This window comes from Perna viridis, chromosome 1 (genome assembly GCF_037379345.1).
Source record: "Perna viridis isolate PV_CMFRI_1.1 ecotype Kerala chromosome 1, ASM3737934v1, whole genome shotgun sequence".
Lineage (NCBI taxonomy): Eukaryota > Metazoa > Mollusca > Bivalvia > Mytilida > Mytilidae > Perna > Perna viridis.
The window spans coordinates 25,918,393-25,934,941 of NC_142445.1; the positions used below are offsets into that span (position 1 = coordinate 25,918,393).

At 33.9% G+C, this 16,549-nt stretch overlaps 1 protein-coding gene and 1 long non-coding RNA gene across 2 annotated transcripts in view; one reads left to right on the forward strand and one right to left on the reverse strand.

The window, feature by feature from the left end:
• Nucleotides 1-7,957, reverse strand: part of LOC148627963 (uncharacterized) — a 159,958-nt gene extending 152,001 nt beyond the window's left edge. The window contains exon 1 of the mRNA XM_088582245.1: nucleotides 7,581-7,957. Coding sequence (XP_088438371.1) covers nucleotides 7,581-7,893 — 313 coding nt within the window. The 5' untranslated portion in view covers nucleotides 7,894-7,957. The remainder of the gene's footprint in view (nucleotides 1-7,580) is intronic.
• Nucleotides 7,958-8,860: 903 nt separating this feature from the next.
• LOC148627964 (uncharacterized) lies at nucleotides 8,861-16,259 on the forward strand. Its single transcript, XR_015922038.1, has 4 exons — nucleotides 8,861-9,119; nucleotides 14,789-14,989; nucleotides 15,308-15,398; nucleotides 16,101-16,259. It is a non-coding gene; the product is annotated as an uncharacterized LOC148627964 (long non-coding RNA).
• The last annotated feature ends 290 nt before the right edge of the window (nucleotides 16,260-16,549 follow it).

Here is a 16,549-nt window from a genome sequence, read left to right on the forward strand (position 1 = left end):
TTTGTTCAAATTTGTTAAAGTGACAAGTTAACAATATTTGTAGATTTATTATTCGGGTCATGGCAAATTTTAATGTCATTTTTTTGTCACTTGTTTTGTTTTTTTTTTATGTCGGGGATCATTTTTTGTCAGAAAATAATCGCAAAGATTAAGGTACATACACACCCAATTAATCTATACCTACCAACTCAAAGGGAACATATATTTCAGAAGGCCTAAGAATGTCAATGCGTCTTTAGATGATGAAATTTATCACACATATTCTTCAAGTATTCCCAACTCCCATATTTTTTTTCTCCCCCAGAGATTAATTCTAACTTTTGAATAAGGATAATGAATATGGTGAATTTATCAAAGAAAAAAGCATCCCACCAGGATGAAAAATGTCAGCTCAAGGCTACCGCTGCGTTTAGTTCATTGAACGACAAGGAAACCGTCACACCACTGGGCAGGCTGCAGGTGGCCCCAAAACAACATTATACACGTGCACAGCGAAATGGTTATCTATATGTACTCCAGTAACATAAAAGTTAACTGAAACCGAAACAAGATAATAGAACACTTCTAAATTAGTGGCCCGACGACCATTTGATTCTAAGCGGTGGATGGTAAATTGTGTGGGGTCATTTCATTTCACTACGTATGAAATTTTTGGGCTGAGGTCAAAATTTGGTTTTTTTTTTTTAATTTCATGTCAGCCAGAATATTTTTTTTCAACCTATTTAGAACCAGAATTGTTATTTCCAAGAACTGATAGCCCACCCCTAAGAATCAAATGGTCGCCCCCTTACGTCATGCATCCCAGGACGTGATTAATCATATCTTATGCTACACGCCGCTATTTTCAAATGTGCTTAATGTATATGGGTCGCAAAGCAGCGACCCGAATGTAAGCATGTTTCCACACTTGGACACTTTATTATGACCACAAGACGCTGTATCTCAGATATAACGAGTGCATGGCACGGAACCGAAGCGATGATTTAAATTTTAAAATCTTAGATAGAACTCTGCTGGGAATTGATACCAACGTCCTCCTACATTTCCATGGAAAACCACCGAGGCAGTTTAAAGCGATTAAAATAGTTCCCAAAACTTCAACAAATATGATATCAAAGTTGTGAAAAATTAAACAATATATAAGTAAAAAAAATAGAATAAGTGATAAGTGCTTCTTACACTTACTCAGAAATTAGGCAGGCGATCATAGAAACAGTATATATACGGCTAAACAAACACGTTCGGTTCTATTCAACAATATCAGTTGTCTTCAGCATTTTTTTTTAATTTTTCATTTTTTATAAAATAAACGACGCAGGGATGTTTGGCCCCCATCGAACCATGTTTTAAATTTTATCGGAAGATATATTTAAGTTTTTCGAAATATCAACATTTTCATCTTGAATAGGGAGAAATACTACTTAAATCTCGATTTTTTACTTTATTTTCAACTGCATACTATTATGTTAATGGACAAACTGCGGGCCGTTTTTTACTTCTTCTGTTTTACTTGTTGTTGTTGGTTTTCTTGTCTTGTTGTATTTTTATTACACTCTTTGAGACGCTTAGGTTTCCCGTACGCACGATACCTAGACGCACACTGAAGGCTCGCACGATAAACGAACACTTCGATCGTGCACTTGAAGATGCACTAAGGTATCGTGCGCACGGGAAACCTAAACGTCTCAAAGAGTGTAATAAAAATACAAAAAGAAAAAAACAGCAACAGCATTGTTATTGTCAAAAAAAATCCTGGTCTGTGCAATTGTTGAGAAATCTACAAGGCCGAAAAAATAAGAATGTTATATTTCCAATCATCATTCTAAAATTTTGATATTAAGTAACATTTGTTACTGCATATTTGTCAACATGTGCATAATTCAGTTATTGATGTCAATAAATGGATGATTTTTATAGCCAATGCAAACACATACAAGACAAAACGTATGTATGTTCAAATCTTTGGGCAATACCGGTCTACGTCCATATTTCCCCCTTGGACAATACCAGTCTGTGTCCACACTTGTATTATAAAAACATAACATGTTAGGATATTTTCTGTTTTGATAAAAAAAGAATTCATATGGAACGTTCGTCTTTATACAGGCGCTTTTGAACATTAATGTAAAAATTGAAAGTTGAAATCGGTATGACAAATATCTAGATCTTTATTTAACAGTACAGCGTCAATTTATGTATGAATAGTAACATGGCATCAATGTGCTTGACAATAGAGAAGAATTAATATCTTTCGAACCTGGCAAGTGATCATGATAACCAATGAAATCAAAGACAGAAGTCTTCAATATCGCTACTCGTCAAATATTCACTGTCACTGATTTTAACTTGCTCTCAACTTCCGAAATGGTACAAATACGATATGCTCTGAAATCGGGTGACCTCCCGGAAATCTCAGTTCCCTTGATTTAATTGCGTGCTCTTTTGTAACTGTTATGACCCGGATGTTTTCACTCATCCGGTACAAGATTAAACTGGCAATGTCTATATATAGATATCGGTGTCATGATAATATATATGGCCTTTATATAATCAGTTGTAACGAGCGTCTGTGTTTGAATCGGAAGCTGGGTAATATTACATACATTCAATGCTAACCGATCATTTTATCTTTTAATATTAACTTCCCGTTCTAATACAAGCAAAAAAACACGCTTAGACATGTGTATATGTTTTAAAAAGATACGTTGTAGCGATGTAAGGGTCGCCTATGATATTGACCAGCGGACCAGTTTAGGAAACAAGTTTAACAGCTGTCAATGGATATTCATAAATATCGGGGCGTGCTAAAGAAATGTATATGACCTATGTAGTCTTGTAATAAGCCTCGGTGCCATATCGGAAGCTGGGTAATGTTCTAAGCTAACCGATCATTGCATGTAAACTTCTCGTTCTCGTACAAGAAAGAAACACACGTAGAACACACGTGTATGATACTTAAGAGGTACATTTTTATCTCACATAAAGCTAGAACTATGACCTATGGCAGTAAACTGGGCTAGGATCTGCAGCATTACGTGGCGTATAACTACATATTTATGCAAATCATGTGCGATATTAAGTAATGAAATTACGAGTGCAAGAAGTCGCTAACAATATTAGCGACTTAAAAAAGAATGTTACCCCTTATGTGATATATACATATATCGGGGCCCAGATAAGGTTTATGACCTATACAGTCATTGCCAATTGTTTAATATGGTACCCTAGTCAACATCATAAGCGACCCAAAGATAGTTGAATTTGAGAGAAACTTGTTAAACGAAAACATTACCCGCAATTTCTGGTAACCATTAATTGGGAAACATTCGGGTCATCACGGTTACGAAAGAGTAATCACATCAAGGGAACTAAGATTACAGCGGGTCATTCGAATTTAAAACATATCGCATTCGAAAGTGCCACTTCGGATGTTGAAAGCAAGCCAAAACCAGTGGCATAAAATATTTGACGATTAGCGACTTTGAAGACTTCAGTCTTTGATTTTCTTCATACAACACCCTTAATCGATTCAATTAAAATATCTAGAAACAAGTACTATCTTTAAAATAAGATAGCCGATGCAGTAAAATTTGATTTTTTTACTTATTATTTTCTACATTTCATTCTGGAAATAACACATGGCAAGCAATGGCAATTCTCGATACAGTTTTTTCGAATACCACTGAGTTATCTGTATTTGGCAAATTGGGAAACAGAATCGTGATCAGGTGATTTGCGTTTCCATGGAAGAGCGTCTTTAAGATCAAAGGGTAAAAAGCGAAACTACACCGAACGCTTCGGAAAAAGACTGCGTCCTATGGTTTGGGTTTGGTGGGTAGTTATAGCTTAACAGTTTTTTTTAAATAAGCCTTTCCGAAAATTGATAACAATTAATTATATATTTGCAATATTAAAGCGCGCAACCCTTTGTCAAGATATGAAAATCATAAAATTCCGTAAGATCACAATGAATCTTTTTAAAATTTATTAAATGTAACAACCCAGTCCTTATAGTTTATACGAAAGCTTCTACCATGCGTTTAAATGAACGCTTCTACTCTCCGATACAGGAACACATTTTATAAATGGGAAACCTTAACGTTTCAGGTAGTGTATTTGTTTTGTTTGTGTTTTATTTTATTTTTTACGTTGTATTTTGTTTTGTCTTGTTTTTTTTATTCTGTTGTTGTTTTTTGTTTTTGCTTGTCTACCCAATGAATTTCAGGTCTCGTCTATTGATACGATAACAAACATATCAATTGGATCGGCTTCTTTTTAAAACAAAATGCCTTTTCTTATGCTTAAATTCTAAACAAAAAATTACCAAAATGTTACTACCTTTCCATTACTTTGTTTAGCAATCATTCATAGATGTGTTTTCAATGCCACGTACGTCAAAAGAACCAGCTGAACGACCTGTATATATGAATTTCTAGTTTTTCACATAACACATGCAGTTTTGACAGAGACTCGGCGTGAATGTATGCAGTTTTGACAGAGACTCGGCGTGAATGTATTGAATAGTAGCTCTGATCCTTGTATTTAAATGTCAAGCACAGATTCATAGGGACGGACCCTGCGTACACCCATAAGATTGGGGGAAAGTGCAAGAAGTCTTGATTTTTCAACCTAAAATCACTTGATCCACCCCTGGATGTAATATTTGGAATTCGAGAACAACAGCAAAGCTCTTCGTTTCTCAGCTGATTTGAACGGACATGCATGTTTATTCGGTACACATCAATAGAAAAAGGAAGATATATGGCAAAACGGAACAAATGCACCATCGTATAACGTTCATAAAAATACTTACAGAGATTACCAAGAGGTATTCAGTAAGTGTAAACACACTTTCAAGTAATAACAAAATTAACTAGAATTGCCATTGCGAGCAATAGCGAATGTCGCCCCCAGCAACCGTTTAAGTTCCCAGTTTTAATATTGTATTGTTATGCCTATTCAACTCCTCTGACAGACGTATTTTCAAATTTGTAACTATTTATGTTGTTGAGATAATGCAATGATACGCATTATATATCTAATTTTCATTAAATTTCTTCGATGAATAAAAAACTTGTGAAAAAAATGGATTTTGAAATTCATGAAATTTTCAGTTTTTCGTTGCCATGGCAACAGACAACATATCGATTCAACTTTTTTGCTTCATTTTATTAGGCTCTTTATACTGTATCACCATACCAAATTTCTAGCCACCTAGATTTCCGAGATATTGCAATGTCCTATATTATGAACTTTGGTAGCCATTTTGAAAATGGCGGCATATCAGCGAAAATTTATTATGCGAATTCCGAGATATTAATGAGACGCAGCATACAAGAAAGTTTCATTAAAATTGCATAATGAATACAAAAAATATAGGGGTGAGAAAAAAGTGGATTTTGGTATCCATGAAATTTTCACATTTTTCGTTGCCATGGTAACTGACAATATATCGATTCACTTTTTTTTTTGCTTAATTTTATTAGGCACTTGGAGTTCTACTACCACACCAAATTTCAGGTTTCTAGCCACCTAGATTTCCGAGATATTGCAATGTCCTAGATTATGAACATTTCACGTTTCCATGTAAACGGTAGCCATTGTTTTTTCGCCAAAAGTTCTGGTGCACCCCTTCTCAATACCATCTACCTCCATACCAAGTTTCAATTCATTCCCTTTAGTGATGCTCTCTAAAAACTCGGGACAAAAATCATTGGAATAATAGTAAATATAAGGAGAAGAAGAAACAGTACAATAACAACATGTCGCCCAGACATTCGTCTGGGGCGACACAATAATAATAATAAGAAGAAGAAACAATACAATAACAATATGTCGCCCCGACATTCGTCGGGCGACATAATAAAATCCACCGTACAATAACAGAACGATAACACTTCTTCTAAATAATCTACAAAGTCAAATAACGACAAGAAGACCCATTAATCATATTAATGATCAACATTGACATCAGAACGAAATCATTCATTTCTAATAAAGTTTCATGCTACAAGCGTAGCAGACAACATGGGTTAGGTGGACAAACAAAATCCCATAGATTAAGACCAAGACTGTATTTGAATAGAGAAAGGTTTCCGTTGAAGCGAGTAATGTCATGAAAGGATTAAAACAGACTCGCTTATAAATTCATAGAAAAATGAAGAGCAGAAAAAAAATAGGTTTTAATTAATTATACATTTTAATTGAAGCGCTTGATCTTTTGCCCATATCCGCTCGTAATATTATGTGCCAACATGTTAGCCTAACGCAGACAGTCATGTTACATTATTATTAAATCATCGTGTTTTTTTTTTTGTTTTTTTTGGTTTTGGTTTTTTTTTTTTTTTCGGAAACGGAAAGTAGTTCTACTTTAATTTACAAACGAAATTCAAATAAGATTTGACACAAGAAGTAACATATTTGTACAATATGGCTGTATCTAAATAATGGGTGTTAGAGACAAGACGGCAGCTTACCTTGCAGGCCAATTACAGGAGGATTTAGCATTATACAATGTTACAAAATCTTAGAAAATGCCGGGAAATGTGATAATTTAATCAGTCTTCAGTTCATGACTGTGGTTTGGAGGAGTTAAAATTGGGTTGATAACTTTTTTTGGACTTGTAGTGGACATCCATAGAGTAAAATATCCGAGTACCGGGACCGGGCTTGATCTCAACAGAAACAAAAACAATAATCGGAGGCTGCCGTCAAAATATATTACGATTTCATTCAAATTCCTAATTATTATTCCACTACGAAGAATATGTTGATGAAAACTTTTTTAAAATCAAATTATCTATCTAGAATCCAATCAAATAGCTTTAACGATCTTTTTATCCTTCGTTACCTGTATCGGGTTTCCGAATAATACAATAAATAGTCACCGAAATGAAGGAGTGCTGTTATAGAAGATTGAGATTTTAAAGGGTTTATTAATTTCATTTTTCCCCAAAACTGTTGAACCGTTTTTACGTTCAAATAAATAAATTGACAAGCAATTTCCCTTCAGGATATGTATATTTGATACGTACAGAGTTAAAGTACACTAGTTCACATCATAAGAGATGTAACGGTTATATCACACAACGATATTATAGAATTTAAAAAAAATAATGAGTGCACACTTGACCGTAAAATATAGATGCGTCGGACATAAGATTTCCTGTTGAATTACGCAGTCAAAATTTTAAAAAAAAGAAGAGGAAACAAAATTCTGAAAAGTAGACACTATATATATACTATGCATAAGGCTTTTAGAGTGATTTTTGAAGATATTTTCAATTTAATCATCATGGTTTGTACTTTGTACTTAAAAAGGTGATTAAGTTCAAACATAGTTCACACGAAACCTTAACTTAATTCAAAGCAAAATCACGCCTTTTCGCGAAGCAATAGTTTTGAATATAATATAAAATTACAAAAATCCCTATGTTTATTCCATACTCATTTTCTGTCTCTAAATGCATTACAACTTCCAATAAAAATCAGAATAGGTGGCGATCCTTTGGTTTAGTAAGACTTAACCATTAACAGTTACCGTCTTTTTAGTAAATATTTTGCGATAATGAAACGCTTACCTCCAGAGCCCGAGGGTGATCCTTTCCCGGGACCATGAGCTGCCGGGTACCCGTTTTCATTGGCAAGAATCCTCCCATTAGAGTATACGTATATATTTGTTGCCTCTAGAGATGGTGGGGTAGTACCAGGTGTCCCTTTGAAATATATCGTTCCATAGACTTTTATTTCGGTAAGTCCTTTTAGCGGTGCCGTAATATCACAAGATGCACCCGCATTTACTTGCAAAGTACCACTTGAAGCGACGCAAGTTGCCGCTTCTGTATATCGCAACCCAACAAAGAGCAGTAATAAGAGGGCTAAAAGGCGCCTCATTTCGGTAACACTGCCATTTACTAAATAAATGTACTGTGGTTTTAAAACGAAATATATAGGAACGTGTAAATCCATTGTAGCCAATAAAAAAAAAAAAATACGGTAATATAAGTTTACTGAACACTAAATTAAGAATTTAAATGTCTTAGTTAAAAAGAGTAGTTTCTGGAAGTGATTTTTAAAGTATTTTCGTCAATATTGGCAATGATTTAGTTTGAGTACATGAAGAGGTCTCATAAAGTAGATCATTAGGCATTTCGGCTTTCAGCTTTCCAATTTAAAACCTTTGTTCTAAAGGTTTAAATATGGAGCTTAACTCAGAGGAGAGAAGTTTTAATAACTTAAACAAGCTAACCCATTTATGGCTAAGAATTTCTTTAAACAAACATACTGCAATACCGAGTTCTGAATTCAGTAAAATTTTCTATTTTCAATAAAGCATTGGTACCATCAAAAATAAGGGTCCTTTTCCTAGAAGATTACCGAGTAAAATATTTTAACGTTCAAAACGCAAAGACGGATAGACAAACAGATTACGAACTAGAATGATTTATTTCAACCGTGTGATTATCAAATCATTTTGTGAAAATAATTAGGACTTTCTGATGATGAGTGTAATGCAAGAATATTTGTTGTCAGGCGAAATAAGCAACTAACACGCATGCAACAAGCAACGAACAGTACTGGATATAACTTTAAAATATCGGTGAACGTTGGTGATCTCTTCCGGTTACGCCGACGTGACCGAAACGCGTGAATGAGTATTTTGTATTTAAGTAGAAAATTTTAAATGAAGTTATTGTTAAATGTTTGACATGTATATGTAAAATTTTATCGAACCCCGTAAAATTGGTACTTAAATTACCATTAATTTACAGAGAGTGATTCAGATAATTATCTCTCGAAATTAAGAAATTTACATCCCTCCTTTGAAAAAAAAAACGCGTATTGACATGTTTAAAATTGATCTCGAATAAATATTTAAAAATAGGAAAAATAAAACGCAGTTTGAAATGCGAAGCCGTTAACACTTATAGTAAATATCTATAGTACGGAACTTCTTCCTGTTTCCATCTTTGAATTTGATGATATTTTTTTTTGAAATTTGCGGTCCGTTAAAAATATAACACAGGGTGGTATAAATGGGAGGTGTTCCAACCGCCGGAACCCAACACCTATGTCATGGAAATTTGAGTAATTTTGCGTAAAAATTTGAACAAAAAAAGGTAAGCAATTGATAGTCCCCTTTTATTTTTTTATAGGACCCCCTTTTAAGTCGCTAATAATATTAGTGACTTCTTGCACTCGTAATTTCAGTTCTTACTATTCGCATACGATTTGTATAAATATGTAGTTATACGCAACATAATGCTGCTGATCCTCGCCGTGTTTACCGCCATAGCGTCTTAGTCATGGGCTGGTAGGGTCCACCGTGCCCCCCCCCCACTCATCAACTTCATGGTGATTCTTAGGTACCTTTACACCTCCCATTACCAAATCAATTTGTGGCCAAAGAATATTCATTCTCGGATTCTTTTTTTGGTATAAGCCTACATTTGTACCCTACTGGGTCGAAAAGCCAAGATTTCTGTGACTTAATTGTTTGAAAGTCTTAGCCTCCCTGGGATAACACGTGTGCAAAACTAAAACAACTTCAGTATCATCGTAAAACCCAAGGTCTCAGCTTTAAAATAGTACCAAGAAAGTTGCGGTAACACTTAGGGTTTTGTGGTAAAATGAAAACAAATGTATCCCTACCACGCCGAAAAATCGCTTAAATTGACATATTTTTCGATGTCAAAACCCCTAGAGATTTTATGCTCCAGTAAAAAATGGCTTACTTTGGTATTTTCTGTTTAGTATTATCACAATTTATACTTCTGGGGTTCTTTTGATGAATTTCGGCGATTTTCGTAGTTAGAATTTATCTAAAAAATGCGAAAATGGGATTTTCGATTTTTCGGTCAAAAGTCACAAAATTCGACTCTACAAGTTATTACTTAAATAAAATGCTTAAACTTGGTATCATTCGATAGATAATTTAATTTCCTGCATAAGTAAACCACGATAAACTAATTTTCAAAAAATGGTAAAAATATTACCCCTACCCCTAGAAAACTGGTCTCAGTATCTAACAGAATGCTCATTCACAGCGTACTGACATTGTAGAACTCATATTTTAAGCATTCATAATTAAGGTAATGATGTACCTAACATATCTGATCAATTCAGGCGCTTAGATTTTCGTTTTGGAGTGAAATTACTATAAGATCGGAATAATGGAAATGTTTAGAATTTTAGAATTTTCTACTATACCACCCGACATTGTCTTTTTTTTTTCAGAATACTGTAGTTTAAAAAAGCTTTTGTTTGACACGGTTCATTAATATGATGTCTTAGCTTCAAAATGAGCATGGACCAGGTGCACCGGTAGAGTAAGCGTCCTCTGCTTTTCTAGAAACACCCGTCGAATTGCTCATAAAAAGTCAAGTCCAGGGTAGACAAACGAGGAAAGGAAAACTATGACCCGTTGAATAAAACAGTTTTCATGGTGCAGATGGATACACCAAAACGATCCACGAGTTCATGATGACGACCATAAAACTTCTGTAGTGATGACTTCAATCTTGTAGCAACACAACCCTGTTCCAGAAGCCTACTTGTTAGAGTTCTAGCGCGATACAAAAAGTCTGCGTAGTTTCGGCAAACTCTGGCATAACGTATGAGTTGTGATATGAACACTCCATACGCAGGTGCTGAAGGGATGTTGCCACAGATGAAAGAAAAGTTGACAATTTTGAATGAAAAGTCATCACGTTTGTCGTAAAGTTTGGTCAATAGTTTTCCTTTACCATCGATTTCTAAGTGTAGGTCAAGTTATGAGGCTGACTTCACAGTCTCTGTAGTATCCTTTATCTCAAGTTCTTTGGGGTAGATGCGATGTATCAAATCCTCGAAATTAGGATTATTTAAAGATAATACGTCATCTATACAACGGAAACTGAGATTAAAGGATCTAGCTAAACAATATTCTTTATTTCGGATCAGATCTGCAATAAATTCAGCTTAATAAGAGTAAAGGAGCACAATTTGTTCCCATTGGAATGCCGACCGTTTTTTGAAAAACACGTCCACCACACTGGACAAATATGTTGTCGATTAAAAATTCCAGCATTTTGTAAACATCTTCCTCTGTATATTTGGAAGATGATTTGGAATTATTTCTTACAGAGTATGAGGAATCTCTACCAAGATCTATATATTTGTATCTAGGTGTACCATCTTTTTTGGAAAAAACAACTATGTATAATGTTTTTAAGTCGGGATTTTAACTGAGTATGGGGAATAGAAGTATACATTATTGAAAAATCATAGGTTTTAATGCTATTATATTCAGATAATAGTCTTGAACTGGTTGTCTCCAAAAGATCTTTCGAATTTTTCAAGATCCACATTGAATTAATAACACTACGGGAGTAACAAGTGTTGTGGTAGGACTATAGACCCTCTTTGATAGTTGTGAGTATAGAAGTTAAAAGTTTCGAAAGAGGTTTTGTGGTACATTTTGCAGATCCAGCTGTGAAACGTTGTTTGTATGGATTCTTGTGCAGTTTAGGAATCCAGTACATAGACGGTAAATCACAGTCATCGTTCTTGGTTTAGAGAACAAAAGAGGATAGCACAGATTCATGGTTTTCCACAATCTCTTCTTTGGAGAGTGTGGTAGCAGTATAGGTCTTATCACTGCTATTATTTTCTACGTCTACCTCTGATAATAAACATTGGATGTTAAACGTTTTGCAGACAAAAAAATGTTGTTTTGGGCTGTGTCTGCTAGTACGACAACAATTCATAAGTTTGAACTCCCATTTTTTAAACTTCCTTTTCAAAACTCTAGATCTGTCATGTAACTTAAACCGCTCGTTGAATAGAGACACAGAACACGCACTGGAGTAACATTTGCTAACATTTTCACTATAAACAAGATTAAACTGCAGTGTTTGTGCTACAGTTTAACACTTTTAATTACCCTAAATTTATTAATACTAAAGCAGTTTACAAACGGTTATAAGTGAATAAAATTGTTCTATTTGGGTGCTTCGCGAGAATTTAGAAGATATAATTTTTTTCTAGAAGTTTGATTGCTAAAGGCCGAATCGTCGGGTAGCTAGATTTAATTTGAACAAAAATATTTAACTTGTTATTATTACTAGCATTTCAAATCTTGGTCATAAGTTCACTAGTTATTTAAATATGTATATATGCTGTACGCCGATCTGTTGTTTAAATATTCTTACAACTTCTAATTTATACCCCAAGTTCTAACTTTTAAATGAACATTGTTAACCCATATAATTTGGTTATACGTTGTTGTATTCGAGTAAACTATGATTAATATAAATATACATTATTTAAGAAATCAATCACGGAATATCCATTTTATCATTGTTTTACCATGGGCATAAATGGTCAGTCCGTGGTAAAACAATGATAAAATGGAGTTTCCGTAATTTATTTCGATTCTAATAGGACAATAACGGTACTTTTTGTCAAGGAAGGCTATTTATAGCCTGAACTTGACTTAGAGATCGTCGGCAAGTGGGATTCAACCGGATGTGGGATATTGCCACATGGAACCGCCTAAATATCCCGCGGTCTGTTCTCTTTACCCTCCCCCTTTTCCACATTGAAAATTTACGTTAGTATATCGCTCCGCCACCGATCAATATGTGATGCTTTATTTTTCGTAATGGGAGTATTATGACATCAAAGCTTTTTGTAAAATTTGTTGAATTGCAATTTTTCTATGATTATGTGCTTATTTTAAACTATTTGAATTTTGTCTTCGCGAGCAGGACTTTTTTTCTACTTAACCTGACGCAGGTCAAACACGGTACCTCCAATAACCGAAAACAATATGGTGTCGGAAGGACAAGTGACTAATTTCAAATTACTGACGCCATATTGATTATTACAGACTTACGTTAGGTATCTAGAAAGTGCTGGAATACTATTAAAAAAAATTATTTGCAATGTGTTTAAATAACACTGAGCAATTATACCGCCCAAAACGTGTTTTACTGAGGTTTTCGGATTTTCAATCTGATTTTCGGTTAACACCGAGGTTTTTGTTTATTCGAGCAACCCGGTCAAACATTCGCAAGAAGATGTCGGAAGTTTTTAATGACGGATTTTTTGGACCTGCAGTGTACAATCTTGGACTTTTTAGTATATTGTTAAGATGGGTCTTGTAGGTTTGAAAGTGTTTATTTTTTGTCAATCTTACCATGTAATTCAATATAGACTACTATCATGACTATAAAAATCTATTGAGAATGTCGAGAGCTTCTAATAACGGTTTTTCGGAGCTGCAATGTACGCTTTTTTATGTACAAAAAACGTAAGTATAGTTTTGCGGGGGGGGGATCCCTCCTTTTCATAAGAAAATTATAATTTTCATGTGTAAAATTGACAAAAATGACAAATAATGTCCTAGCACCCCCTTCTTCTGAGGAACCCAAGCTGCCAACCCTCATTTTCAAAGTGTGTGGTTCCGCCTGTGCCAGATCCTGAAGGTTTGAAAGTGTTCTATGTATAGTGTTTATAAATTACAGGTATTTCTGTGAACAATTTTGATAAAAAATATTTTTACATATGCTAAAAGTTTTCAGGTTGTTATATATTTGATACACATTGTACTGCTAAATACAAGTAAATCCTATATATATATCATGTGTGTTTGATTTGATCCCAGGAATTTAAAATGCAAACAATGTGTACAAGTACATGAATAAACATACAAATGTACATGTAGCAAACAGTATGAAGTATTTAAACTAGAAAATAAACATTCGAATCATGCGACAAATAAAAAAAGGGGAGCAATTAAAATCTAATCTGAATTAGATTGGGATGAAATGAGGCTATGTGGCATATTTATCACATTCAGTAGTTGATCTTGATCTATCAAAAAGAGGGATATCTAGTAGAAATTAGGTATTTATATGTAGCCAAACGAACTTTATGAGCATAAAGAGTCCACGCTTATCACATTCCTGCTGAAAATTTTCCTAAATATGTTAAAAATGATTTGATTACATTTTGATTGTATTAGAAATTGCCCCATTTTCAAATTTTCAATCATCATCATTTCGGCTGACCTGTGATTTAAATACTCTATATTGCACTCCTAGGCCTAGACCTATATCGCATACTATATATCACACCATTAGCCCTATATTGCATATCCTATATCATACCATAAATACAAGCCTAGACCTATTTTGCGTACCCCTAGACCTATATTACATGCTGTACAAATGTATATCACACCCCTAGACCTATATGGCATACTGTATATCACACCCTTAGACCTACATGTATATCACATCGCTGGACTATATCGCACCCTTAGTCATACATGATGATATGCGCATCATATACTGCATATACTCCCCTAGACCTACACATATATGTCATACCCTATATCACACCCTTAGACCTATATGGCATACCATATATCACACCCTTAGACCTATATTACACACCCTATATCACATCTCTAGACCTACATTGCATACCCTATATCACACCCCTAGACCTATGTATATTGCATACCTTACATATATGTCACATTCTACACAGAACACACTTGAAGTATAATTAAAATATATGTTTTAATGAACATGACATGCAATCTGTATCTGATGCGGTATCAATCCTCGACCTATATCACCCCGCGACCAATAGCCGTAAGTGGGTTGACATAGGAGTCTGGTGTTGATACTGCATGTGATACAGATTTTGGCATGTAATATTCAGTATGGAATGTATATATGTATTATATCCATATACATGTAAGTCATAATTGATTATCAATATGGTTATTTTTTAGTGTATTGTCACGATATACATTTAGAATGCAGATCTTAAAGTTAGATGCAGGATTTTCATGACACATGAAAGACACAGTCAATTAGGTTAGAAATTCTATTGTCCATGAAAGTGGATTGAAAATATGATGAATATCAATATCAAAGTAGACCTTTCCTAGGATCTGATTTTCAGGGACATTCATACATGTACAATGTATTAGGTAAGTGAAGATATACATAAGTTTGTTCATATACTTCCAATGTACACAATGATTTAAAATTTTCAGAACTGGTGATAGGTTTACTGTAAACATTGCTAGTGTAGAACAGTTGTCATATGTCTTAGCAAAATTTGCAGTTTACATTTGTGTGTCTGTGAACAGGAAATTTATACTGAAAACTACAAAAAATACATGTGCATGTACTTTAACTATGGTTACTGGCATATGCAGCACAGTATTAATTAAAGATTTCATACATGAAATTATGATATTTGTAATATAGTAATACATGTATCAAATTTGTTATATACTTTACAGTGTGACATTAATTGCTCATAAATAAATCAACATACAGGGATGGATCCAGATATTTTGAAATGGGGGTCCAGACATCATTATAAATCATCAGGTAACTAGAAACCATACACGGGAGAAGCTCTAAAGCAATATCATTAGTAAACTTTCCAGTTTCTGTATTTAGAAGTTTTGTCCAGTACATGAAATGACTTTAATTTATTGTTTGAAACTCAACACTTCAAACCACTTTAATAATATTCCTGGTTATGAGGGGATGTTTTAACAATGGTCACCTGTCAATCGGGTGAAAAGTAACCTATTCTACTCTTACTTTTACCTGTTATTAACAGTTATTGAAACAAAGATGTGCTTATGAAGTACACTGTACTACATTTTTGTAAAATTTGTTATGTTTTATTAAAGATAAATTTGAATTGTTTTAGAGATTAAGACAGCTGATAGAGATATTTTAAGAATAACATTTCAGAACACTAAAATATAATATATATTTATTGTATTAACTTTTTATAATGTAAGGCAGAAATACTGTTTGCAAAATTTCATTCAACCAGTACTGACTAGGTGGCTTAAAAACCAGTGAAAACCTGGGACAGTGATAACCACCCAACCTCTATTTTTGCCTGATTTTGCGCACAATTATATGTACATGTAAGAATATTTCTCATCAAGAGGAGCTTTATGTACTTCCATACGATGTGGCTAAAATACATGTTTATTTTCATGCATTTACATAATGTAACATATTGCAATTATCAAAGGCATTGTTGTCATTTTTTCCTTGATTACTTTTCAGTGGTAATCCCTTTTAAAGTTTCACTAGATGTAGCGAGAAGAAAGCAAAAGCAAAATTGACTATTTTTGTGCTTGGACACTATTTAGGCATGAAACAAAGTTCATGATTCTCAAGTGCTGGTACATGTCAATATCTCTTAATAAAAACTACAAATATGAAGTCTGATTTCGTTTCACTTATTTGTTGGCAAAACATAAGAGTTACTTGTATTTTAATGTAATACATATTGGTAAAACAATCATGGAGAAAAAAATGAAAGAAATGCACAAGTATAAAACACTCTGCTTAAGCGCAATAATGATTCATCATAAAAAGTGGTACACATGGGGTACGGGTTCACTAGTAACCTTTTTGTTTCGGAAAGTAGAAAAGATGGATTTATATTCAAAGTGCATTTGTTATAAAGAAAAACATAATATTTCTTGTATTCACTACATCTCTTTATCCTT